The sequence below is a fragment of the Chiroxiphia lanceolata genome, chromosome 9 (genome assembly GCF_009829145.1).
Source record: "Chiroxiphia lanceolata isolate bChiLan1 chromosome 9, bChiLan1.pri, whole genome shotgun sequence".
NCBI classification, from domain to species: domain Eukaryota; kingdom Metazoa; phylum Chordata; class Aves; order Passeriformes; family Pipridae; genus Chiroxiphia; species Chiroxiphia lanceolata.
Genome location: NC_045645.1, coordinates 10,065,362 through 10,092,755, shown reverse-complemented (window position 1 = coordinate 10,092,755; position 27,394 = coordinate 10,065,362). Strand labels below are relative to the sequence as shown.

General features: G+C 45.8%; 1 protein-coding gene across 1 annotated transcript in view; it reads left to right on the top strand.

Moving 5' to 3' along the window:
- PLPP3 (phospholipid phosphatase 3) overlaps window positions 1-23,367 on the top strand; it is a 44,203-nt gene extending 20,836 nt beyond the window's left edge. Inside the window, exons 2-6 of the mRNA XM_032696378.1 lie at window positions 3,704-3,861; window positions 8,481-8,764; window positions 9,801-9,858; window positions 16,987-17,163; window positions 21,553-23,367. Of these exons, the coding sequence (XP_032552269.1) occupies window positions 3,704-3,861; window positions 8,481-8,764; window positions 9,801-9,858; window positions 16,987-17,163; window positions 21,553-21,678 (803 nt within the window). The 3' untranslated portion in view covers window positions 21,679-23,367. The remainder of the gene's footprint in view (window positions 1-3,703; window positions 3,862-8,480; window positions 8,765-9,800; window positions 9,859-16,986; window positions 17,164-21,552) is intronic.
- The last annotated feature ends 4,027 nt before the right edge of the window (window positions 23,368-27,394 follow it).

Here is a 27,394-nt window from a genome sequence, read left to right as displayed (position 1 = left end):
TTTCTATTATGCTCATGGTTTGGAGCCGTGTTTGATCTCCTACAGCATAGTTGGATGAAAGATTGTGGTTGGGATTTCCTTGTTCTTTTATTAAAGTAAAAAATCCCCTTTGTATAACAAAAAAAACTTTCCTTCACCTTGTGAATGAGGTTAGAGTTCAGAAGGTAATTTCAGCTCCGTTTACCTTTTATACATTGGAATAAGCAAATCCCTTTGTTTTATGCTTTAGTTTCCTGTGTCTGTGAGGTGGGGATAGCAGCCCTTCCCTGGTTCCACAGTTCTATATGGATGTGCCAGTGTTGCTTCCATGCTTTAGGACATGGTCCACAGGCTGCTGTGTCATTTCTTAGCATGGAGATACCAGTATTAAGGAGGCAGGACTATTTTCAGAGAAGGGTGACTATCCCCAAAATCAGTGTAATTTTTTTTGCCTGCCCTGTATTTCTATTGTTCACTTCAGTGCAACTCACCATTAATTACTGTTTTCTGAAGTGTACTTCTTGTATTCTCAATAGTTTTATACCATGTGTAGGGTGGGAAGATTTAGCAGCTTTATGGGGTTTGGCTGTTGAATCTCTACATCCAAATCACTGCAGCCAGGGTTGCACAATCTGAATTTCCTACTAAAATGCTGAATCCAAGAGGCGACTGGGGCAGAAAAGGTGATGGGGACAGATGTTTCATCTTCACAGTACAACCCTACACTGCTTGCCTTCCATTTCCAAGGCATGTGGGCTATAGCCCCACTTCTGGATACCTTTGCCTCCGACAGATCTAGTGTGAATAATGTCTCTGGTGTTTTGCTGGGGATTCCAAGGGCATCTCTCTCTGCATTTAGTTTTCTATCTTCTTCCAGACTTCCCTCTGTAGAGGTTTTTTTTGCAAAACCCATACTCTGGCTGCCTTTTGGCACTGCTACAAGTTTCTCTGTGCTGCAACCCTCTTGCCAAAAAAAATGTGAGTGGTGACCTAGTCCCTTAGACAACCCGTCCTCCAAGAAATAACCTTGTGGAAGAGCCATTTTGAGCAGGATTTACAGTTTACCATGAGTTGGGGTCTTCTCTTCCTTTGGTGAAAGAGCAGCCTCTCACCCAGCCCTCAAAATTAAAGGCATGTTATGTCTTATAAGTAATATCCGTTTAGGTATGGAGACTGTGTTTATGTTTCTCATGTTAAAAAAAGGGGAAGGGAAAAAAAAAAGGGAATCTGAGGTTACTGTTTTGCTGGAAAAATATCAAGACTTGATTGGCAATATCCCACTAAACCACAAGTTTGTAGGAGAGAAAACAAACCCATTGGATTTTCTAAACTATGCCTATGTGCTTTATGAAAATGTGTCCCATATAGGTCACTTCTGCTCTTATTATAGCTGTGGCAAGTGTACACATAATTGAATCGCGGAAATACTACCCCATGCTGCTCAATGACTGAAGAGAAAACAAATCTTTATTATGCCTGGGTTCACGTAATATATAGGAACACTATTGTCTTTTTTTTTTTTTTAATTTTTTTTTTTTTTTTAAAACCAGTTTTAGCTTTCAGATGTATTTTATTGTCTGTGGGAACATGTGTTTTACAGACCTGTCATGTGAAAGCTATTAACAAGAGGAACTGGAGGAATAACAATAAGCCACGTAACCGTGGCATGTCTACTCCCCGAGTTCAACTGTTACGCTGCCGCTCCGAGCGCGTGTGAAATCGGATCGCGCCGAGCGGCGTTAGCGCTTCTCCTGCCATTTTTCATTGGGAAACTTAAAGATTTTTTTAAGTGACCTATTAATATGGGATTGCTGGCATCAGAGGCGCGTTTTGGGGCCAAGCTGGCCGGGCATCAAAACGGTTAAATAGTGGAATGAAGATCAACTGGATTCACGCGAGATGTCCGATTTTATTTACCAAATCTGAGCTGGGCAGGCAGTTCTGAAACTGTTCCTTGCTCGTTCACACATGTGGTGGAAACTGTTCTGCCTTGCCAAGCACCACGGAGCCCAGAATTTGCAATTAACCCACTTCCAGAGCTTTTAGAGAGGATCTGAAAGGGGCCCTGAGCAGTGGCCTTGACCGCTGCTGGCTCCCTGAATAGCTTCATATTTGTGTGTGTTGTCCTTGCTCACAGGTGATGGAGTTTTTCCTTTTTCTTAAGACTAAGAAAACCTTGTAGTAATCCTGGATTAGGCAAACCTATTAACATACAGGAAGAGGAGCCAAAAGGGATTGCGCAAAGTGAGATCCAGAGAGTGGTTCATGTGGAGAACATGTGGAACATTATTTCGATGACACTTTGTAGCAACCTGGATGATGCCCTTGCTAATCACATCTAGTAGATTGTGTTCACTACAAATGTACTGTGAATAAATTTGGGTCAAACCCAACAGCACTTCACTTTTTATTTCCTTTTTTATTAATTTTAGAAGGAAAAACCCTCTGATGTCTTTGACTTCTAGCTGTGTAAACAAACCCACAGATACTTAAGCAAGTTAGTGGTCAACAAGTATTCCATAGTGCTTTCTGTAGGATCTGGGCGTGAGACCTGTTGTCTTGGCCCAAGGACAGCTAGAACCACTGTGCATTTGTTTTTCCCCTTACCTGGGTTTCGCTCTGCAAGTGGGAAGAGGGTTTCCTGTACCTTGTGGTTTGTGATTACTCTGAATGTGGGTTTCGGGGAATCTGGGGCTTATTTTGGTGGGGATGTAGTGCTCCTCTCGGTGATGGACTTAATAGCAAAGGTGGATGGGGAAACTGAGGCAAAGGGAAGGAGGGTGCCCTGCCCAAGGTGACATTGTGGCTGGGAAACACCCTAGGGTTCTCCTTCTAGTTTTGAGGCAAGGCTGTATTTCTCTGAAAAACTTATAAGAACTTGGAGTTACAGACATGCAGCAATTTCCAGGTGTTCCCTTCACTGTATGTCCTAGCCTCATGTTTTTGAGCAGATCTGCCCCCTACCTGGTGCAAAGGTCCAACCAAGCTATGCAGATGCAGGAAATCCTGCACAGAATGTTCACAAACAGCATTTAAAAACCAGATTTTGCATGGCTTTATTGTGATTGAAGGTGAACAGGTTCTGATGGGACTCCATTGGCTCTTGTGGAGGGGCTGGTCCTTGCATGGATGAGTCAAGGATGGGTATCCCACAGCTGCTCAAGGCACATAGTTGTTGCATGAGTAGGTACAAACACACATATACCCTGTAAATACAGAGAGGAGTGAGCCAAGGAAGGCTTCAAAGGCATAAAAGTGATGGGCCTGGAGTGTAGCTGGGCTGACCAGGTAGAAGCCATACAGATACTCGATCCTCCAGTGTTTGTTTGCACAGCTCTGGGCTGCCTGGCCACGGGGCGCTCGGCAGAGCATCGGGCTCTCCCTAGAGAAAAGTGCCAGATTAGTTTTCATGGCCTTTTGCAGAGGGATTGCTTCAGGGGTCTGTTCCTGTAAGTTAATATTTGCAATGCACAAGGCTTAACTGAAACCAGGCTGCACAGACATCTGATAACCATAACAGAGGAGATGCTTTTTCCCCGCAAGACCGACTTGGAAAAACAAATCCCAAACCTATTCCCTTTGGAAAGATAGGAATATGGAAAGACAAGCATCAGGAACGGTACTGCGTGGTTTGCAAGGGGTTTTCTAGTTGAGTTTTTTTTGTGAGCTGCTTGTATTTGCCTGTATTGATAATGGGTTTGGTTGTTTCTCCCTTTTTTTGTAGCTGGGTTACCCTTCCTCATCATTGAAACGAGCACAATCCAGCCCTACCAGCGGGGCTTCTACTGCGACGATGAAAGCATCAGGTACCCACAGAAGAATGTGGAGACTATCAATGATGCAGTGCTGTGTGCTGCAGGCATCCTCATCGCCATCCTCGCTGTAAGTACCACCTCTGAAATCTCCTCTTCTGTCCCTTGAGGGGCTTTTTTGTCACCTCTTTTAGCACCAACATCCCGTCAGCAGGGGAGTTTAACACAGTCTTGCCAGTGTGTTCACAGTGTCTACTAAGGTTCACATCTCCTCTGCAATGATTTGACTTCACTGTAAGCATGGCAGCAAACATTTGCAAATGAAAGCATGTAATGAGAGGAATGAGATTAGTCTTGAAGCCCGTAAACAGGCCCAAAGCTGTTTGGGCAAGTCTGTGAGCTTCACAAGAGCTTTTTCACCCTCCAGTAGGAGTTCAGAGTAGAGGCAAAAACACTTGAGTGTCAGTAAGGACTTGGCATAGTTTGCCCCTATTCAAATCACCTTTGGTATTTGCCTATTTTATAAGGTTTAAAAAACAAAGAAAGGATACATCTTTTCAGCTAACCAGTGCCTGGAAAAGTTTAACAGGTTAGTATTAGGTTTTTAAGAGGTTGCATATTACAGCCGTTTTTAAATGACAATTAAAACCTTCCATGGGAGCATATTCTCAGAGTCCTCATTGTAAAAAGTAGGTAATGCACCACCTTCCCAATGTCTCTTCGTTTTCCTTTTCCTGACAGTTTCCCTAGACCTGAATTGATTGCATGGTGAGAGCTTTCTGTGTCAGCCAAGATGCTGAACTCAGCTCACAGAGTCGAGTGTTTTTATACCGGTATGTACCCAGTGCTGGGGCAGAAGACAAGAGCTGTCTCCTGATTGTTGCTTAAACGCTTCCAGCTAAGATGAAATTCTCCTATGAAAAGTACCTATATTTTCCTTCTCACCTGCTGCCAGAAGAGCTCAGGTGCTTTCCCAGTGACGCTGCCTTCCTCTCAGTCCTTCAGCTGGGAGGGATGGTGATGGAGAGGTCAGGAATACTTGTTCTCATTGTAGCTTCTGTCTTTCCTCATAGGAGCAATGTCACGGGCAATAGATATTTTAGGATGGCACAGTGCCTGTTTTGGTAATACCCCATCCTCAGCCTTGCTGCTTCCTGACATGAATATCTCGATCACTTCCTGATCTCTCCATCATTTCCTGACCACGTACACTCACTTAGCAAAGTAGGTCCCCAAAACTGCCCTGTTCCTATGCCCCCTCCCTTCCCAAAGCAAGCCCAAAAGGTGCCAGACCCCAACTTCTATAAACACAACAGAATTTTACCCTGCAGGTGAATAACCCCCAAGTGTGGAAAAGCCATAAAAACAAAATGAAAAAGCCTCTCATTTTTGCATTACTGCCTGAGCTATCGGCACGCCAGCTCCATGCAGAGTGCTCTTCTGATCTGTAATGAGGCAGTGGCAAATATAGGAGTTGGAACAGAGACTGGAAACATAATCAGCTGCCGATGTGATCCATCAACTTTCTACCACGAAATAGCAGGTCAATTAAAAGAGAAAGAAAATCCCCAAAGATTTTGATGTTTCTGCCCTGGTTTCACTGTGCCCACAACAAATGTAACTTGATAAGGTAAATTCAAAAGCTCAGTTATTTGCTGCTGAGTGACACAAATGGCTAACGAGGAATTGAAGCAACAGATTTCTTTGCTAAGGCAGCCTGCATGGAAAATTCAAGTCAGCCTGACCTCTTTTTTCAGATGTAACCCAGATACCAGAATTACTGTAGCATAATAGGAATTCCTTCCAAATCCACAAAGCACTGACTCTGCTCCTTTCACTCCATCATTTGCCTTCGGAAGGCAGGATGGTGGTTGTGAGGACTTCCACAGAGCGGGCATTTGGGATGGGGCAGCCAAAATTTCACGCCCTTGCTTTTTGTGGCGTCACAGGCAGTGTAGCTTGGGGTAAAAGGTCCAGGTCATGTTTTAAGTGGCTTGAGAACACCCAGAGAGCTTGTTAAGTAAACGGCAGAGATGAGTCCTTGGCTTCAATCAGGATGTGAGAGGATATACATTTGGTTTTAATATCTGTATATTTACTGACTTCAGGCAAATTTCTGTGCAGCTGACACTGGATAGGCTCGTGCCTCTGAGCTGTGCACTCTCACATCTCTCCTGACTGCTCTTCATGCTGGGAAATTGTAAATTGTAAATTTTATGTTGGTGGTCCCTTGGATGGCCAGGGGAAGGTGACACTCTCCTCTTCCTGAGCCTCATACAGCTACCACTGCTGTGGTCTCCTGTGTCCCCACACCTGAAACCCTGTGAAATACTCCTAGGAAAACTAATTTCCTAGGTGATCTACGTTACACAGCTGGGGTAGCTGGGTGTTTTACAGTTGAAGGTGATACACCAATGTGATTAGCACAGAGAACGTTACACTAGAGACATAAGTGACTAGAAAAGCTCTAAAAGTAATTATAGGCTCATTGAATTGCTTATAATAACAATAAAATGGGCATGACAACCAAAAGTCTGCAAAAAGCATTCACTGACAGAAAAGTTTGATATTGGCTTCTCTCTAGTGAGACAGTCCCTGGGAGCTGTGCCCATCACCTGGGAATGGCATATGTCCCATGTGGATGGCTCGCCAGAAATGTGAGGGATGAGAAGAGCTTAATATCTTTAAAACTTGTTTTCTTTCCAGGATGTCCTTCCAGTCCATGCACATCTGTGCTGCATTAGTTTTTCACCGTCCTGCTTTATCTGGGACATCGCTGCCAAAAAAACAAGTTTTCCCAATTTTTACCTTCTCATTAAGGTTGAGCCATGGCTTTCACTAAGTGGGGAGGGTTCATGGGTACCCAGCAGCATGTTAGTGAGGGAATGAAGGCTCCGGTTTACAATCTGCTACATGTGTGCAATTACCCAGACCACCAACGGTGAGAGAAAAATATTAATCCCCAGACCTTTGTCGGTCCCTGTTTAAAATGGTCACATGCCTTTCCAAGGCCAAGAGCCTCAGGTTTACGTATTTGTGAGTTTGGAGTAATGGCACATCTACCAGTATGAGATATCATCTTTAGTTTGTCTCATCTCCCCCCTGTGAAAGCCATGAGGTTTGAGCCTCTTAGCTCCCCTTCATGTGAATTTAGGCTTTCAGGAGTGCAAGTGGTGCTTTGACCTCGTACAGGAGCCTCTGTGTGCATCCAGGACAACCTGACCCTGCAGTCCTCATGCCAGTAAGTTTCCTGGCTTGCCAGCTTGTACTGGAAAATGGTCCAAAATGGAGATAAACCATGGTCTTTGGAGACTGTGAGAATTAAAATGATGCTGTAGCTGGTTAGCTGCAGCTGCCTAGACAACTCTTGGTCACTGACAGATTTTCAAGAGTAAATCTCAGCTGTGACATGTAAACTCCAAAACGATGGTGCAGCCACCCAAAGCTTTCCTGTGCACGGTGGCAGAGCACACTCTAGCTTGGCCTTTATTTTTTATTATTCTAGTTGTATCTCTCTTTGATAAAGCTTGCTTAGCTGCAATTTCAGCTGCCTTAGGTCAACCTTTGTTTTTTCAAGCCCTGGTACGAGTGAGTTCAAACAATGATAGAGCTTCATCTCCTCTTAGTCTAATTGCCATACTTTTCCAGTTTATTAGTTTCCAAGGGCTGTGCCAAGCTTTTAAAAAAGGTAGGCAGGGGAGCTTCGTCTGCTACTTACAGCTGGCAGGCTGCCACACCAGGAGGAATATTGCTGGCTGCTCCAGAAAGGGATTAACATGAAGGCATTTTTCCTGACAGTTAATTTTACATATCATAGTCTCCATGACTAGAGAGAAGCAGGGACAAGGGGGCACCCAAAAAAAATCCTCTGCCTCGATTTATTACTCAGGTATAAAAACATTTAAAGTAATGAATAAAATCCTAAAGCTGTAAATCTGGAACTTAAAACTTAGGTGTGTAGCGTGACGGAGAACAATTTAAGCCTTTGCCTCTTTGGGAGAGGTGAGACATTTGGACTTCATTTCACAGCCTGATTTTCATTAACCTGCCTTTTAAGAGTCATGAATGTGAGAAGTTGGGTCCTCTGCTCCCTGACAGTGATTTATGGTGATATTGTCAAACCTCAGCACCCCCGACACAAGAAAAACATAATTTGCTGCCACGCAAATGCAAGACCCCTTGAAATGCCCTGAAATACTGGTGTTTATGAAGGCTTTGAGAGGTTTGAATTGGGTCTGGTGGCAGCAAGTTTTAGGCCAGAATATGAAGTTTGGGATGTTCTGGTTCTTCCCTTGTTGTGTTCATGATTTTAAGAGAGTAAAATAAGCAGGTTGTTCATTTGCTTTCCTCCAAAATCAGTTTGATAAGAGGGTAGTGGATCTGGCCTCTCCTTCCCAATACAAACTGATTCTTTATCTCATTGATGTTAATGTTTTCCCCCACTATTCTGGGGTGCTATTTCACTTCTTTAAAACTATGCCGATGTGCTAATGCAAAATCTACCTTGTTTTTGTGTATCGGGTTTTTCCATAAACAACATTCTGAGCATTGCAATCTCTTCTTGAGAGGGAAGAAGAGGAGCATGGAGAGACAGTGGGCTGTGGGTTCTCCTTCCTCCTTGAGGGAGCAGATTCCTGATTCGAGATGCTCGGGGCACAAAGAGATGTCTCAGCCCTGCATTTACACACATCACGGGTCTTGCACAGCACTTTTCCTGCTCTCTAACCTCTCTGTTTGTTTCCTCCACAGATTATAACAGGAGAGCTCTACCGCATCCACTACCTGAAGGAGAAATCCCGCTCCTTTATCCAGAACCCCTACGTGGCAGCGCTCTACAAGCAAGTGGGCTGCTTCGTTTTCGGCTGCGCCATCAGCCAGTCCTTCACAGACATTGCCAAAGTGTCCGTCGGGCGCTTGCGGCCACATTTCCTGGCAGTTTGTGACGTGGATTTCTCCGTCATCAACTGTGCCAAGGGAGTTTACATCCAGAACTACACCTGCAGGGGAAACGACAGCAGGGTCCAGGAAGCCAGGTGAGAGCCCAAAGTGGCACTGAAGCAATGAGTTGCTGCCACTGAAAGTGTCTCAGGAGTTTCTCTGTCAGCAATAGCGATTCAAATCTGAAACTGAGAGAGTGCATGTTTAGATTAGATATTAGGATGAAATTCTTCCCTGTGACGGTGGTGAGGCACTGGCAAAGGTTGCTCAGAAAACCTGCGGCTGCCCCATCCCTGGAAGTGTTTAAGGCCAGGTTGGACGGGACTTGGAGCAACCTGGTCTAGAGGAAGGTGTCGCTGCCCATGGCAGGCAGTGTGAACTAGATGATCCTGAAGGTCCCTTCCAACCCAAACCATTTGGTTATTCTATGAAATGCTGCTTTTTCTCTGAAGGCCATAAATCTGTTTTCCAGTGACCGGCAGTTTCCCTTGGGAAGTGTGGCACTTGGCTGAATAATATTTCTTTTCCTTTCTCTTTACTCCTACACTATTGTTCCCCAGAGCTGTTGCTCAGTGTGGGAATTCACCCTATGAGCTGAGCTCATGGCGAACAGCCTGAGCTGTCCTGTGTGGTGGAGCAGAGAGTTTCTCCTCCAGAAAGGCTCCACCAGACAGGCAGGGCTGCTGTGCCTCCCCTTCGAGCTATCAAATCCATCAGATGCTCAGTTTTGACTTTTCCAGGGACACATTTCATATACTGCAAATAAGCGACCGGAGAAGTCGCTCACTTCTTATTTCTTTACAGTTTCCTGGTTATTTGAGGCGAGATGATGAGTTATCAGGTTATCCTGGAAATAACTGCTGTCCCACGAGTAGACCAGGAAGGGACAAACAATGCAAGCATCCTGTCCATCCGTTCGCTTTCTGCCTCATGAGCAAACAGGGCGGATAACACAGGTTTTATAACCTAAAGGATTGGGGGTTGTGGGGGTTTTATAACCCAAAGGATTGGATGATGTGGATCCTTCTGCTTTGGCACCCTCAGTAGAGGCAGGGAAGTCACCGTATTGTATTTAAATTATAATATTGAAGCTTTTGCTGGTTGGTTCTTAGCACCTGCTTTGTTTTGCAGGAAATCCTTCTTCTCTGGGCACGCGTCCTTCTCCCTGTACACCATGCTGTATTTAGTGGTAAGTAACCTCACTGAGCTGATTGATCTCCTGTCCCCCTTTCCTGCAGCACTCACCCACGTTCCATAGCACTAATGGCGCTATGAGCATCAGAGATAGAAAGTTGGTTGAAAAAAAAAATAGTGAACTGGTGGTAGGAAGGTCCACTCTCAGACATTATTTAGGATGGAGACTCCTGAGGTGATAACTGAGCTGTGCAGCTTTGGGATATAGCCAAGGTTGCAAATAAATCCAAATCCTACCAAATTTGTGGATGACCTGTGCAATTTTGTTCACCCTATATTGTGGTTTCCACTGAGGAGAGTTTGGGGTGAGGCAAAAGGTTTCATGGATGGAGGAGGAAGAAGGGCGGTTGTGGCTCTATCAGGGTGTGATGGCCGGTTCTGAAATGTGCCAGTGGAGCAGGTGGAGCAGCCTCTGCCTGCCTGGTTCCGGAGCAGAGGGCTGGGACTTGTTTTTCTTTGTCAGTGAGAAATGGCTCTGCCCTTCCTGTGCCGGGGCTGGGGGCCGGGGTGGCTGCCAAGGTGCTTCCTGCCAGGACTGCAGGAGGCACGCTGCCCACACAGGCTGGACCCACACACAGCATTTGGGAGAGTCTGGATAGTGATTTGTGTCTGGTTTTCCCTATTTAAAAATTATTTATTTTGTAAAAAATCAGGCAGAAAAAGATTTTGTATTTCTTTTAAGATTTGTGCACCTCCTCCATCCCCTGTGAGCTCAAACTAGCAACCAGAGAAACAGCACGGCACTGACAAAAACATTAAACATGAGCTTTTATCTATAAGCAGTGCTTCCCCCAATCCACTACCCTCTGCAAAGATAAGTGACCACTGCTCCCTCCTGCCTTTTCAGCCCTGGATGCTTCCTCCCTCTGAGCAATTTCTGTAACTGAATCACTGAACTTTCCAGGCAGTTGTGGGTGGCATATTAAATTATTTCTTTGTTTTCCCTCTTACTTTATTTTGTTTTTGGAAAACTTGTGAATTTCTTCAGTAAAGATTTTGGCCATTTCCTCCCAGCCATGTTACAATGAAGAGTTGCCTTGGTGATGCTTCACAGGAGGCTCAGCCCATCGTAAAACTTTCTGAGCTGAGTTTGGAAACCATCGCTCACACCAGCATTTATTTATTTCTGAGGAGATCTGTGGGCAGGCAGATAAGTCAGCCATGAGATGCCTTTGAGCCCAGCATCTGGAAACAGCAAGGACTGCCAGTCCCTGTTAAGCTGGTGATGGTTTCTCTACTAGGGCTTGACCCTCTTTCTGCAGGGTGCTGGACAAACCTTGTTGCTTTGCCAGTTTCTTTTTCCATGTGTTTTTCTGAAAATCCAGCACTTGTGGAGCAGGTGAGAAACAAATGGAAATACAGTGCCTGGGGGGGCTGGTGGCAGAGAGTGCGCTGGAGACCCCAAAACTGCAGAGTACATTCAACATTCCCACAGAATGCAGAGAAGACCTGCTTCAGAGGGTGAGGCATCAGAGCAGAGAGCTGCCTCTGGTCTTCCTTTGCTGCATTCCCTGTCCCCATATGGGAGCACTTGAGCTATGTGCACTGAGCAGCCCCTGTCCCACACCTCCTGATCCGGGACAACAGGCTGCTCCACTTATCCCTTTCCATGGAGGGCCAATCCCTTTACAAATTATTTTATTTTTAATTTTTAACTTGTCCCAAAACTGTGATAAGGCTGGTAGCAGGCTCTGTCTGATTAGTTGTCCAGTTGCTTTGTGCCTTAAGAAGTTGGGAAAAATTACATCAAGTGTTTGGTCATAAATTGCAGGGAGAAAAAGGCAACTTGTGACAAGACGTGATGTGATGTGTATCAGAGATGATGAAGTTATGATCTTAAGAGTCTTTTAAATAAAGAAAATGACCTTTAATCATTCAATTCATAAATGATTTTGTGATTCTAACATGTCTAGCAGCATCCAGATCCTTGATCACTGACTGAACTTGAATGAAAAACCTTATAGAAAAAGGGAAGCAGAAAATCTGTCAGATTGGGAGAGGTTCATAATACCAAAAAATAATTAAAAAAAAAAATGAATGAGTTGGGGTTTTCAACCTGGTTAGAAATGTGGAATCCACCATGCCAGTGCCTTCAGGAGGTGAGTTTGATGGATTTAATCAGGGAATCATCTCAATCAAGAGCTCACTGGTTCCTAGGAAGTGAGGGCTGTGCTGCAGCAGGTTGCTGCATGTGCTTTGGATACCAGGAGTTTGCCAGGAGCTTCTGCAGAGTGGGGGTATTTGTGGGGCTGAGTGTGTCCTGCAGAGGTTTGGCTGATCACTTGCATCCCAAGTGTGTTCTCGATTGAACAATACTTCATATTTCAAGGATAAGTCACTTCCCGTCTTTCCTGGCGTTGCCTGGCTTCACTCTCAGAGCCCATTCTGAATTAAAATGTTTGCCTCACCTGATGGAGACGGGTGCCAGAAAAATTCAGCCAGTCTATTAAAAGATACGCAGATTCCCACGCATGCCACAGGGCTTTGCCTGCACCATGGGGACGGATTTGTCCAGGTATTTTGTGGGCAGTGGATGAGTGACCATGGCTTCCCCATTTCCCAGCCCAGCAGCAGAGCCCTGTATTATCCATGGGCTCCTGGTAGGAAAACACCAATAGATGCCAAGCCCTGGAGGGCTTTGGAGGAAAAGTCCCAGGGAAAGGCACTTGCAATACAGGAAAATCCCCTGGGATTTAGTTCTTAAATGCTGAGACTTCAGGGCTAAGTTTCTCGCAGCCTTCTTGTCACCAGGAATACTCAATTAACATCAGGCCTTTGTATAAAAAATTTAAAAAGGGAAATTACACTTGGGTAATCCTCTTTGTCTTAATTTTCCTTGCTTTGTTACTCCTTGGCTGAGTGAGATGTAATATATATTTATAGTAGGCTGAGGAAAGAGGAGGTAGGGAACAGCTTATTCCAGGCAGCCCTCTGGACCTGACCCACACTTCTTGGTTTTGTTTCTCTGGATGTGGGGGAGTCTTTGCAGAGAGCAGTGGATGCTTTCCACACCCCTCAAGCATGTGAGACCATAACGCTGATATTTTTTGCAGCATGAAGTTGCCTGACATCACAGCCAACCACACAGAGGGTGCAGAAAAGCTAAATTTAAGTATCAGAAAATCTAAATTAATATCCCTCAACAATGTTTACTGATTCTGGATAAAATGCAAGTAAACCAGAGCAGCTTGTGTATTTATTGTGTGTCGGTGGGTGAGGCTGAAGACTTCGGATCAGAATGGATTGTGGTGTGTTTTGCTGATTTAAATGAAAAATTAGAGATGTTTTTGGTTTTGTGAGGGGGAGCATGAGGCTTTTCACTGGAGCTTCTTGCTGAAGGGCGGAGAAGGTCCAGTGACCTGATGCTCTTGAGCAGTGACGTGCCCTTGTGAAGGAACCCCTGTGGTGATTGTGGACTTGTGGAGTCCAGTTTAGCGGTGACCTAAGTAAGCGAATAAACTGGAGTCACATCACAGGCCAAGGCTGAGGTGTCAGCTGCATTGCTGAGCTGATGGGGGTATTCCTGATGGAGTGGGAGGATGCTGTATGCTCAGCAAAGGCAGGGAAGAAGCAAACAGCACATGCCTTTTGTGCTGAGAGGTTTTTGCCCATCTCCTGTCCTTGTCTTCTAGCCATCTTGGTGCTAAAAGCCAAATTCTGCATTCCCTGTCCTCTAGCTGACTTTGTCCAGCCAGGGCAATGTGTTACACTGGAGTGAGTCTGGGTTTGAGAGGTTTTGTCCCTGTACCACTTTGGGCACCACTCTCTTTGCAGATGGGGCCAGAGGTGGAGGTCACTTCAGGTCAGACAGCCAGAAACAAGCCCAGCCGTTTACCAGAGGGAAACTTTAGGTGTGACTAAGGGTCGTGGTTGAGGGAGTTCAGCCTTGTGGTGGGAGAGTGTGAACAGGATGGGATTTCTGGATAGCAGAAAGCCCCGGGAGGCTGGACATGACTCTTTTAGACTGTGTCCCCTGCCAGCTCTTCCTTGATGGGTTTGCCCAGGGGTTGTGTGTGGCTGTGGGCAGTCCCCACCAGCACTGTGGAAGTCCCCTGGCACAAGAAGAGTGATGTGACATCCCTCAAGCCATCTGCTTTGTGGTAACTCAGCCTCTACGAGGAGACAGTGGATGGGAACTCCAAATAACTCCTGCTCTGTATGATCCCATTTCATATCATTCCATCCACCCTTTCTCCTGTTGATGCTCCTGGTTTTCACTGCCTTGTGATGATCTGCAGTGGAAATAACCCCGGTTGTGGTCTTGCTCCTCCACCCCCTCTCGGGAAGGGCTCCATCCAGCCACACGGTCCCATACAAATCTGGCAGTCTATAGCAGGCAGCACTTCAGATCTGCTCCCAGGTTTGAAAAAACACAAAACACCTTCATAAGCAGATTTTCAGATAAATTTCCAGGAACTTCCTATTTCTTGGAAATAGAACTAATTCCTGCTTTAGGGAAATTCTAATCTTTTCAGCCCCTAAATTCTACTTTCACTTTTTGATCTTCTCTTATTAATTGGGTTTTACTTTCATACTAAGGGCAGAGGCAAGGTTTGGAGCACTCTGAGCCTTGCCTTGAAAGTATTTAGGGGATCCTCAGCACCCTGGTGTTTCAGAGCAGTTTCCATAATACTGCATGTTCAAAATATGTTTGTGGAATATTAGAAGTGTTGTTACTCTCTTTTTCTTTTTCCTTGTGAGTGGGGAAATAAAGAGCAATTTTTCCATGACCTTTATTGTGGCAGTAAAAGGAAGTCAGCAAATATCCTCACACTAGTAGTGCAGTGTCTGAGGGTCATCTGTTCCTGTGGGTTTTACTCCTCCAAGATATGCATGTATGGGTGTGAGTTGAGCACTGGGGGCTTGAGTGACACCCAGCACACCCTGTATGGTGCCACACTGCCTTTGCACTCCTTTTCCAGGGCTAAAGTATGTAGTTAGGCACACAGTTCAGCCCCAAAAGTGTCTGTTTTATTGGGTGTTCAAACCTGGTATTAGCTTTTTATTGCTAATTTTTAATTGATACTTTGCATCCTCCCCTCTCAATGACCTGTTTAGTCCAGGCTTGTGGGATGGAATGATTTAAGGAGGTGTCAAGACTCTGCTAAAGTGACAAATGTCAGATTATCTGGCAGCAAATTTCTTTCTTAAGGGGTTTGATGTGACAGAGACACAAGATTAAAATAAGACATCAGGTTTCAAGTCTTTCTGGTAGAACTAAGAGTGATGGTTTATAATATATAATACTTGCAGCTAACTTTGCTCTTCAGCAGATACTTGAACCTGAATTTTGCACTGTCACCTGGGCTGAGCTGAGGCTCTTGAACATGAAAATAGAATCCTAGAATGGTTTGGATTGGAAGGGACCTTAAACATCACCTGGTTCCAACCCCCGTGCCATGGGCAGGGACACCTTCCACTCGACCAGGTTGCTCAAAGCCTCATCCACCCTGGACTTGGAACACTTGCAGGGATGGGGCATCCACAACTGTATCGTGCCTGCGCAGTTACTCTCAGGGGCAGATCACTCAGTGCACAAATACCATGGCAATGAAAATTATCGTCACAAACTAGAGAACCACCCCACTGGTCTATGTGCTGGGCTGCATCAGCGTGGGTCTGCTGTGGGGTCTGAGAGCTGAAACTCATCCCGTACATTGTGTGCACACGTTTTCATGGTGTGGGGTGTGCACTGTGGGGATGTGGCTCTGTTCCCAGGCTCGGGCTGGTTTGCACATATATTCCCCAGTATCATAGTGTGCATTAGCCAGCACCAAGCTGTTTTGGTACTGTTCTCTTCCATGTTAATTGGATAACAATTTGGATAATTTGGAGCATCTGCTCCATTTAAACGACATGATGTTTCATTTCTTCTGAAGAGCCCAGTGTGTGTTCTTTCTAAAAAGGGGTAAATACAATGTTTATGCAACAACCAAACGTACTAAATTGGCCAAAATGATGCTTCCCCCTTATCAGCTTCCCAATTAGTTCTGCTTTTATAGGTAAATGGTGTCATTAAGTTATTTGTGGTTTCAGGGAACCCAGCGAGAGCTTCATTCCCTTCATATCAAGGCAGTACAAAGTGGTCTGGGTGTGTAAAAGGGATCATAAATGGGAATTAAACCCCTTTCCAGCCCACTGATGTTGCAGAGCCCCTTGAAGCACACCAGGTCTGACTTCTAGTGCTTCATTTAAAAACAGGCAGAACAGACCTACTGCAGCTGAGCCCATGGGCTGTGAGTCTGAGCTGCAGGAGCTGAGCTGCATTTGCCACACCTTTTACACTCTTTGAGTCTCTCTGCTCCCCAAGCCTGAAGGTTGCTCTGGCATCCCTCCCTTCCCGTAGCCTTCCTCCTTGTGCTCATCTATGGGCAGTGAGTTGCCATTTTCCTGTCCTCTCTTCCCACCCAGCTTCCTGGTTCCCACAGGAACCAGCCATGCCCCTCAACTAAAACGGAAACGGGCCTGAGATAGTCATGACAGGGGTACAATGCCTATTTGACATCATGTCTACATCATCTTTTTGGGTTGGGCCAGGACTTTGCATGTCATTCCCACCCAGTGAGGGAATTCCCATGTTAGAGGATGGCATTGTGCACATCATCAGTGGTTGTGGCCATGTCTGGAAATCCTCAGGACTGACTCTGAAGGTATAGCATCCTGCATTGATTCCTTTTTTGCCTCTGAGAGATGCTGTGAGTCCTACATACCCCAAATTTGGGACTTTGCTTCTGTTGCATAGTAAATAGCGATGGAGAAGAATTTCCTTACTCAGCCCCATGGGATGTTGTGTGGAGGCTGAAGTGGGACCACGGTGTGAGCCGGGATGCAAGGTTTCCCAAACCCCTGATCCTGGCTCACTGAGGAGGATCTGCACCCATCCATCTCTGCCTGCATCCCCTCTATGAGTTAAAATCCCTCCAGCTCCACTCCGCTCTGCATGATGGAGGCCACACATGTGCAAGGAGCATCCTTCTTCTCTGACAGCTCCCCCCTCCTTGACCCACAGGGTTGTGGATGCCTCATGGCCAGCCCCACAGAGCAGTTGCTGCTGTATGTGCATATTTTGGGCAAATTTGGGCAAATTATTACACAACCTTTTTGTTTTCCTCTCTTCCCACAGTTTTATCTGCAGGCCAGATTCACATGGAAGGGAGCCCGCCTGCTCCGTCCCCTCCTCCAGTTCACCCTCATCATGATGGCATTTTACACTGGCCTGTCCCGCGTGTCAGACCACAAGCACCACCCCACCGACGTGCTGGCAGGCTTTGCACAGGGAGCCCTGGTGGCTTACTGCGTGGTAAGTATGGAAAACCGGGCAGGGAATGGCACCAGGGATACTGGGAGGGTCCTTGGGGAACAGCAGATGCCTCTGCCATCTCAGGTAACTCCCCTTAAGATCCAAGGAAGTGACAGGAGGCAGCATTCTCCAGAGGCTCAGTCCAGGCTGATCAGGGTGCCGGGAAGTCATTCAGTCAAGGGAGAGTATTTCCCTCTTGCGCAGCAGCACTGGCTTTTCCAGCTGTTCTCAGTAATGAGCACTGGCTCATTAGCAAGGCTTTCCACCAGCACCCAAGCAGAGTCTGGAGTAGTTGGGATTATGGCACTTCCCAATACAATCCATCCAGAGGCTGTTCCCGGGCATGGGAGCTGTGTCTGCCTGATAAGGGGAGGCAGACTGCCTTGATGGGTGGTGGGTTTTCATAGAGCAAAAGGGCTCATGAGAAAGTGGCAAACAAAAGCTGTACCCACTTGTCTTCGGCTGCTGGGCTTGTTCTCATGCCACTTGCTTTCCAAAGGGTGACCTGATTGCACAGCCCTGTAACTCAAAGTGACACATGAAGATGTTTAAAGCTGGCAGGATGGGGAGCACCAGGTCAGGCAGCTACCTCAGATAGACACAAAGGAGATGGAGGTTGTGGTAGCTTCTGTGTCTGTGCAAGCTCCTGAAAGCAAGACTTTAACAGCTCACCACTTTTTGGTTTGTTTTTTTAAAACTGTTTTTTAGCTGATCTAAAAGTATGTCAGCCTAGGAGACAACGAGTTAAGTTCACTCATGTTACATTTTGCAAGGAGAGAGAATAGGTTATTTATGTACTTCCCACTCATTGATAATATTCCAAAGCTGAAATAAAAATGTCATTGTTGGAAAGTTTTTATGAAGTATTATTAACTCTCTGAGCAGTAGCTGCTGGGTTTTCCCACTGCTTGATGCTGGTGTCCCATGTGGAGCCGGCAAATCCAGAGGGGGAAGTGAGAGAAGTGTGTGTGTTTTTATGCTTGAGAAGTGGAATAACAGCAATACATAAGGGGAGTGGGGACCAGACAATCCATCTCAGGATCCCAGCAGCGGTTTCAGAAAGACAATAGCTCTCCGGATGCTCGGGATGGGTGTCCGGCTGCTTCCTGGCTGGGACAAGCAGCAGGCCTAGCTGTCCCCTCCCAGCCCTCCGGCAGCTGGAAGCTGTGCTGGGAAGGGGAGGCTGTGGCGGTGCTGGGTTAGTTTTCCTGTGTCGAGGTAAACCGACATAGGAAGCAGCTGCCTGGAGTTTCCCAGGCAGGCTCTGGTTTGCCTGCAAGCCTGGGGCAACCTGTGTTGCTCTCCCAGCTGGCTTGTGGAAGGGGCAGTTGTCTCCAAGGCCTTTGCAGGCATAGCTCAGTGACTCGGAATGTCTCAGGCCGCAGCTTAGTACTCAGGGCAGGGTTTAAACCCAACCCTTGTCCCATTTCATCAGCTTGCAAGGAACCATCAGGTTATGCTGGTGTTCTCTAGAACCTGGCTTTGCTGGTGGGACCCTTTGCCTAGGAGGGGCTGGCAGACTTTCCTCTATCTTGGGGCATGGCAGCGAGGGACAAGAGGAAGAGTCATCCTGGCACTCCCTGGAGTTTTCATTGAATGAGTAGTTTAGCAGCTTTTTGCTAAAATTATTGGTATGTTCTGGTGGTTCTTGCCCAGCTCTTGTGTCCGAGCCTCTGAAACAGAGGAGACTCATCACCTCCAACCTTGGGTGCTCTCAGCCACCCCTTCCCCAGCAAAGCACTCAGGAGTCCACTCTGCTGATAGTCAAGAGCTGTTAAAACACCACAGTTATCAGGCCATAATTTTCAGAAGAAACCAATTGTGGATTTCATCTCCGAAGGCTGCCAGAGCTTAAATCCAGGTCGTGCTGCAGCAGACACGTTTGTCTTTCAGTGCCTGAAATAACAAGCAGAAGACATTAATGTCAAGCACTTCCAGCTGATGAAACATTCAGACTTGGATCCAGGGTGAAATACGATGAGGATTTCTTAAATAGAAATAGTTTTTATATGCTTGCTATGTGTTGTGTAGTTTATGTCTCATCTGAGGGAGAGAGAAAAGGGGGATGTTGGAAGGACATGCTCCCAGTGTTGCTCTGGTTAGCTTAGATGAGTTGTTTTAAGCTCTCTGTATATGATTAAAAATTTCTTCAATATAATGAAAAGTAATAGGAATTGTTAAGTTGGAATACAAGATATTGGCTTACTTGTATAAAATGCTCTCAGCCTTCTCCTGTCAAGTTTTCTTTATGGGTGGAGAGCACCTTCTACAGGAAATGGAGCTAATCCAAGTGAAAAACTTCACACGTTTATTAGTCCTTTTTTGTGTTAAACAGTTCAAGCATTAGGAGGATTTAACACACTTTTAACCCCCAAAGATCACGTTTCATGATTCCTATAAATGTTTATATAACCTCCAGCCATGTTAAAGTGAAATACAGTTTAAAGAGAAATGAAACCTCTTAACCAGTCTCTGAATGAAACCCTGAAAAGCAGCACAGTAAAAGCTAAAATACCCAGGATGACACTCCACCATAACTCATTCCTGTCCAAAATAAGGACCAAACTCGGTGCAATCCCCATATGCTTCTTGCACTCAGCAATCTCCTCCTATAAATTGATTTGTCATGGCTATCTTGGTGCAGAAGTTCGACATCTTTTTGATTGAATCCAGTTCTCCAAGGTGGACAAGTATTTGAGATGGCATCAGAAGTGCACCAAACCAGCCAAATGGGGGTGTTAGAGTTATTAACAATCCAAAAGAAACCCAGTGCCAGAGCAGTTTAACATGCTTTTACAGCATAGTGCTGCAGCAAGAGGCCAGACTCCAGCTTGTGATCCTTGGTGAGGTCAGCTGGATCCTGTTATTTAACCAAAGGTACAAATGCTGCCACTTGGATGCCCTGTAAACAACTTTATGGTCTCTGTTATACGATTAGATGGCCAGACACCAGCACATACACTAAAAAAAGAACTGTTTTATAAATTGTCTCCTTCTCTGCTTTTCCACAAAGCAATAAAAGCCAAGCAACAACAGCTCAGCTTCCTGCATTCCCAGTTACAACTGTAGGAGTAAATTGCTGCTTACAACAGGTTTGCTGTCTGTTCAGCTTGGTGCCTTATCTGCTGATAGGGACTTGCCAAAGTTATTTCCAAGGACAACTAGACCTGCTGCACAGGGCTCTGGGTAGTTAGAAAATATGGAGATGCAGGTAGGGAAAACCTTTGCTTCCTTCCTGTGTTACCCAGCCTGGAAGTAGTAATCTAATATTATTCTTTGAGCATCTTGGAATTATTTTTTCACCTGATTTATCTGGTTGCTTAAATGTTGCATTAGAGTACTGTGGGAGAAAACACAAATGTACTGCTAATTCCTATGGCCATGTGCTGGTCATCCTGGGACTTCAATTTAGCAAACTCACAGCTCGGTCCAGATTATCAGAGCTTAAGGATGTCCGAGATGAGCTGGCCAATTTGGGCTGGCAGACGCAGTCGGTGGCAGGACAGAAGCTTGAAACTTTGGTGCCAGGTAACAAAATGATGAGTTTTTGCCACTTCTCACACCATCCAGAGGATCTGTGCTGCTGTCTGACTCTTTTCCCTTCTGGAACAGGGCTGAGCTCTGGCAAGGGTGAAAGTGCCCCGGTCCTGGAAGACTGATAAGCTTTGTGCGGTGGCTGCCAAAAGAGGATGTGGAAGTTTCCTCCCAGCATTTTGTTTCTTATTGTGTTGCTACCTTCCGAAATTGCCAACCTTTTTCACATCCTGGAGAGGGCTTACATCACGGGATATTTAGGAAGAAGTAGTCAGGAATAACTCCTCCACTCCTTAGCCTTTGGCTTCAGGACCAAACCCTGGCTCTGTATCGGTACTTTGGTGGGGGCATGAGGAGCGTCACTCACCATTGACTCATTGCTGATAACTTTTAACACAGCTTTGATTTGAAAGCTTTTAATTGCCTACCTGATATCTGGCTGAATGAATTGTTTCACACCGACTCCGTCCCTGAAACCACGCACCATGAGTGAGGACAGCCCTTTGGAGACCTTTGTTATTTTATTGGAGTGCAGGTCGTGTATCTGTTTCCTGGCTTTTCAACCCATTCAGCAGAGGTTTGGGTGTTGCACTCAGTGATTATGCAGTGAGAAATGAAGTTGTTCCGTCATGTTTTTACACTGTTTTGAGAGGCCTGAGCCTTTTTCTGCACTGTACAGAAAGGTGGTAGCAGGCACTTGGGATTTCACAGCTATTGGTGTTACAGGCAGGCATTCAATAGCACAAAAAGAGCTACTTTTGCAGATTAGAGATGTCTATATACTCTGTAAACCAACTTTTCAAACGAAGCATCACCCAGTGTGGCTAAGTTTGCCTTTTTCACTTCCTTCTACAGGTGTTTTACGTCTCAGATCTCTTCAAGCCCAAGACAAAGACTTGCCTGCCTCCACCGCCCATCCGGAAGGAGATCCTTTCACCTGTGGACATCATTGAGAGGAATAACCATCACAACATGGTGTAGAACTTCGAGAAATCGGATGGGTGTTGTATTTTATTTTAAACTTTTTTTTTTTTTTGCAAAAAAATGACTGCTGACAGCAACTACCTGCTGCTCTCAAATCTCATCAGACAGTAGAATGTAGGGAGAGACTTTCTTGCCCGACCAGTAAAGTCTTACTCTGTGGTCTTTTCAACTTGCGACATTTTGATGAAAGGGATGGTGGTGGTCAACTAAGGCAAAGGCGACAATGAGAAAGAAAAAAACCACAAAACACAAAAGCCGAACAAACAAAGAGAGGTGCCGGAGTTCTGGATGTGCAATTGGTTTGAGTGTTCATGTTGTAGTGAACGCCAAATTGTTCATAGCCCAATGAACACTAAGGGGTTTTTGGAAAGCTGGCCATCCTAGGTTTTTTCTTCCTATGAAGATTTCCAATGCCTGCGAGAAAAAAAACAACTCATGTCTAAATTGTATAGCACTATATACAAGCAACAGCACTGAGTCAAGATCTGGGGTTGGTTTGTAAGAGATGCTTTTTTCTCCTTTTGATCCTAGTTTATTTTTGCCTCCTCTATTCCATACTGTGACTTAATTTAGAAGAAGCTTGCCCAGTCCAAGATCTCTGAAGGGTCTCTGTTCTCTCTGTTCACACTACCTGCCTTTAACAAGCGGCCCTGAGACGCGCAGTGAGGCTGGAGATCTCCCTCCTCCGCGCAGAGAAGCCGCATTTCTTCCTCTCTGCTCGCTCCCTGGTGAGGGTTCATCCTGTCTGAGCCCCCAACATGGCCCTTTGTGAAAAGAGCATCCTCCACTTCCTGGCCATCCCCCTCCCCAAAAAAATCACAGCAGATTTTCTGTGTGCCCACGGGAGCTGGCGGTTTGCAAGTGGGTAGTGGCGGCTCTGCCGAAGACTCGTTCGCACTACAACCTCGGGGCTGAGTCCTGGGGAAACTTTTATTCTGCAGTTTTGGGACGGGCTGCTGGGCGGCACGTCCTGACCTGGGTGTCAGTCGGTTTGTGCATCCCTTCCTCCTCCTCCTCCTCCTCTTCCTCCCTTGGGCACCCCGGTGTGCTCCATGGCAGGTACCAGGTCCTGTGCTCCGCTGGGTCACACTGGTGGTAAATCAGTTGTGCCGATATTGAGTGTGATGACTAATTTTTTTTGCCCAGAAACCACAGGTTCTTGGTTTGCAGCCCTTTCACCAAGCGCGCTTGCAAAGGGATCCCGCAAAACATGCAGAACGGCCATTTGCACATCCTTCTTACAGAATCCGTCCTATCATTTCAACTTATAGCAAGCTATGATTTTTTTTATATTATAAATATTATATAAATAATGTATAAAACCTTAAAAATTAACTATGTAAAATATTATTTCTGAAACAATTTTAGATATATCCACTATGACTATAAACTGTGTCCTGACCTGTGTTATTTACATTTTGCTGCTTAAAAAAGCATTGAATTAATTTTTTTATAGTCGACTAAAATATTGTAGGTCTGTGGTAGTAATATTTTAATGAAAATAACTACAATTAGAGACACTTGTATAAAAAAATCATATTAAATTGTCTGTATTTTTGTAATGTTCCATTTTGTAAAGAGAAGAATATTCAAAGACTTTTGTAGAATACAAAACTGAAGTTTGTATCTGCGAAATTATTGCTGTATAAATGTGCTTTTTAAATAAAAGCTCATAACACAACTAAACATCCTGGTGCACGTTGTGTTCTGCCTTTGGGTTGTCCTTCCCTTGCCAGAGAAATAAGGTCCCTGCCTAATTGAGACTGTGATGTGGATGTTGAATGACATTTGGGGATGTGATAGTTCAGGAGGGCATGTAGATAAAAAGGACCTGATGCTGCTTTCAATGGGCATGTGAGAAGGTCCCACCAGCTCCTGGCTGGGGACACTCATGGGGTTTTTGCATTGATCTGTTCTTTGGTATGCCTAGTCTTAAAGCAAATCTCATTTTATTGAGGGCATCTTTAGCAATGTTTATTTAAAGAAATTAACAGCTGCTGGCTGTCCTGGACAACCCCTGCCTAGGAGGGCCCCCTGCACATACACCTTTTCCATGAAAAACAGACACTTTGCAGCTGAACAAAAAACCATGCAGCTCACTGGGTTGCAAGTGTGGGTGGAAGGGGAAAAGAAGAAAAAAAAAATGCCACAACAACATGTTCTCAGAAAGGCACATGTGCACAGCATACAGTTACGAGGCAGCCTTGATTTTATTTTTTTTATTATTGTTATTTTCCTCCTCCTACAGAAGCAAATGAACTTCTTGGTGGTGACACACGGTCAAAGTTGCGTTTCGACCACTCCTTGGGTGAACCACATCAGCGAGATAACACAGCACAGAAATAATATGCAAGAATGCATGACAGGAAGTGAATACCACATCAAACTGCAAATAAAGAGCAGGTGGAAATTAAGCCAGCAGAACTCAGCTAGCACTTGCTATTATTATCCTAATTAGAAGTAATATTTTATTACATGTGGAAAAACTTCGTAAACCCACACCTGTCCTAAATGCAAAGAAAGTTTTCATGGTGCCATGTGTGACTTGAGTGTAAAAGTGTTTGGGGATTGAGTGGGTTGTAGAGGTTACACATCAGCTTTAGGGCAATGGCTGTTGAGGACAGAAGCTTAATCTCCAGTTTATCTCCAAAATATGTTGCCTGGATATAACTAATCCACATGGGAGGAGGTAACACTGCCATGTCTGCCTGTGCCTGGCAGGAGCCTGGCCCCATGGAGCCCTTCATGTGCAGAGCTGGCTCTGGTGCAGCAAGCCCTGGGCTGAGAAAAGTGTTTGCCTGCATCTTAACCCCAGCTACTTGGAAAAAACAGGAATACAGATGTCTGGGTGAAAGAGGAGGGCTTGGAGAAGTGTCAGAGGGGAAACAGCACCGGAGGTGATAAGAGCCAGGACAGGGCTGTGGGGCCAGCAAGTCATGGGACCTCACTCAGGATGTGTGGGTCATCTTGGCGAGAGGGAGAAAAGGCCATGGATAAATGTATAGAAGGCTACAGGCTTGGACACTATAGCATGGGGCTGAGCATCAGCAGTGCCAAGTCCTATTTCTGGCTGAGCAATGGTCGTTTCCTCCTCTGCTTCCTGTCTGCCTCTCCGGTGCTGTCGGATTCCATCCGATCCCGGGAGGGTAAGGGCAGCTTCGCACGGCAGCATGTGCTGGGTGGGTGGGTGCAGCTTTGGTGGGGCTCACCCGTACTGACTGGTTGGGAATTAAATGAAGTGATAATTACTGGAGGCACAGGTGGGAGAAGGTGATATGTAGTGTCACAGTCCATGGAGACCTTTCTGGGCACCTTTTTGGTGATACAGAAGGAAATGAGCACTGATTTTAAATGAGCATTTCAATGAAACCCCACAGAGAAGTGAAAGCCAAAGGAGCAGAGGTGTAGATACCTCAAGCCCTAAGCACAGCGACAGGGCGTATCTATTGCCAGTACTTCCTGAGGGGCAGGAAGGAAGTGAAAGAGAAATGGGTGAAATGGAAAAGAAAACAAACCCAAATCCATACGAGTGCTTGGATCCTGAGGCAACCACTTCTGCAGTGTCTGCAGGTGCATCTGATGCTTGCACCTTGCACTGCTGGTGCTGTGGTGTTTCATCCTTCCTGCTGGGGTGCTGAGCAGCCAGGAGACTTTGGGGTTTGCACGCTGTAGCTCCCTGCAGTGATCCTGGCAAGGCAGACAGATGAACAAACTCAGATGTGCTCATGCAAACAAGACGTGTTGCTGGAGCCTGAGGCTGGATGCTGGTTGTGGCCTTTAGTACTGCAAAACCTGTGCTCTGCTCATACTGATGCTAATCGGAGGCTGTGGAGCACCCAGCCGTCTGCCTTTGATGCTGGGGCCTGGCTGGCAGATCCTTTCTGCACAAGGGGACATTCTGGTCAAACCTGTCTTTTTTTGCACAGAGACCGGTTCAGCGTGTTTTCAAAGGCAGGGATTCGTGAATGCACCTGACTGCCATGGGAGCAGGTCCTTTGTTCCAGGGCAAGAAAGGTTTACGCAAGCGCTAGGTTCGGCCATGTCTCGGTGTACCTAAACAGCTTCACTCAGCAAGAATGCTTGGCAGCCTTCAGAGGCTGAAGCTGTTGTACTTCTGCTCAATGATTTTCGGATATGAAGTTCTCAATCAAGGGAGGGGGGAGGAAGGAGATTCATCCCACAAGCAGAGACCTGTTTTTCTCATGCTCCAAACCTGCCTTGTTTTGGGTGTCCGAAGGTTTCACCCAGCTGTTTGTAAAGCTGAAACCAGCATTCAGCCGTGGAGCTAGAGGACAGGTTAGGCTGAGGTCCTGCTGCACCAGAGGGCTGATGTCAAGCCCATATCCATGGCTGGGGTGCAGCATGACTGTCCTTGGAGTCAGCACCCCACTTCAATTGAATTTCTCCCCCCATTGTCCCTTTCCTTTGACACACCCTCTGCCTTCATCCACTATTCTCTTCTCAAAAGGCAAGTGATTCCTGCCTTGTGTTTTCCTCTGGAGACCAGATCAGAAGTCCAGACTTCTATGAATGAAGTGAATCACTTCTCTCCTGGCTTCTGGTCCCTATACCTGCCCACAGACAGGACCTACTGCCCCTTCCCTCCAGACTTTCCTACCCTTGTTCCCTGGGTGCCAGGTGATGCTTCTGACACAGCCCTGATTGCCAACTGTTTGTCTTACCAAGCTACATCACAATTGAATAGAAGCTGTCACCTTCACTGAAGAAAGAGAAGGTAGAAAACAACCTCCTGTTGACTCAGTGAGGGGAAAAATACACGCAAACAAACCCCAAAACCCAACAACTTTCAATTATCACCTTTGCACGCCACCCCCACTGGCACCAGCCGGCGCAGGATTGCCTGCGTTAGCTTGTCCTGAGTTATAATTTCCTCGGGGCACAGACTACACCTATGTGTGTGTTTGGGTAATAATGATCCAACTGGTTGTGTTGAGTCCCCGCCTCATCCTATCTGTAGCTAGAAGGGAGTGAAGTCACCAGGAACATCTCCCAGTTTCCTTAGAAAGTCTTGTTCTACGAGTTCCTGCCCCGCTCTAGAGCCGACTGCCACCGCGGCGGTAGCTCGCAGGCAACGCTGCTTTTAATATATAGTGGTGTGGCCTCGTGCAGCATTTAATTTTTGTCTTTAACCCAGAAAATAACCATCTTTGCTTCTGTTTTGTTTTTATCTTTCATCAGGTGGCTCTGTGTGCTGCGTTTCGGGACACGTGAAGTGTGAGGCTGCCAGACAACTCAGTGCTGGTGGCAAAGGCATCAGCATCTGCGGTGTCTAAAGGCATGAACTCTGCAGGGTTTGATCTCACTTTATGTGAAGGGTTCATAACCAGCAGGAACAATGGGCTATTATTTAAGAAAAACACCTTTTAGTGTTTCCACGTGTCAGCAGAAAGTTGAGAAACAGAACCACCAAAACACCAAACTGTGTGTACACACATATCTATGGATGGGAGAAATGGGAATTGTGGGGAATTCAGCCTGCTCCTGAAATCTTTGAAGTGATTCAAAACATACCAAAACTTGAAATAATGTGACTTCTCTTTCCCACCTGAAAAATGAATAAATTGAAACAAAGCCATCACTTCATTTGTACAGGAACTGGTGTGAAAATCTTGGCTTTCCCATCACACTTTGACATCTCCATTTCCAGGTGTGTGGTGTGACTGCATGAGAGCTGAGGTCAGCCTGAGATATA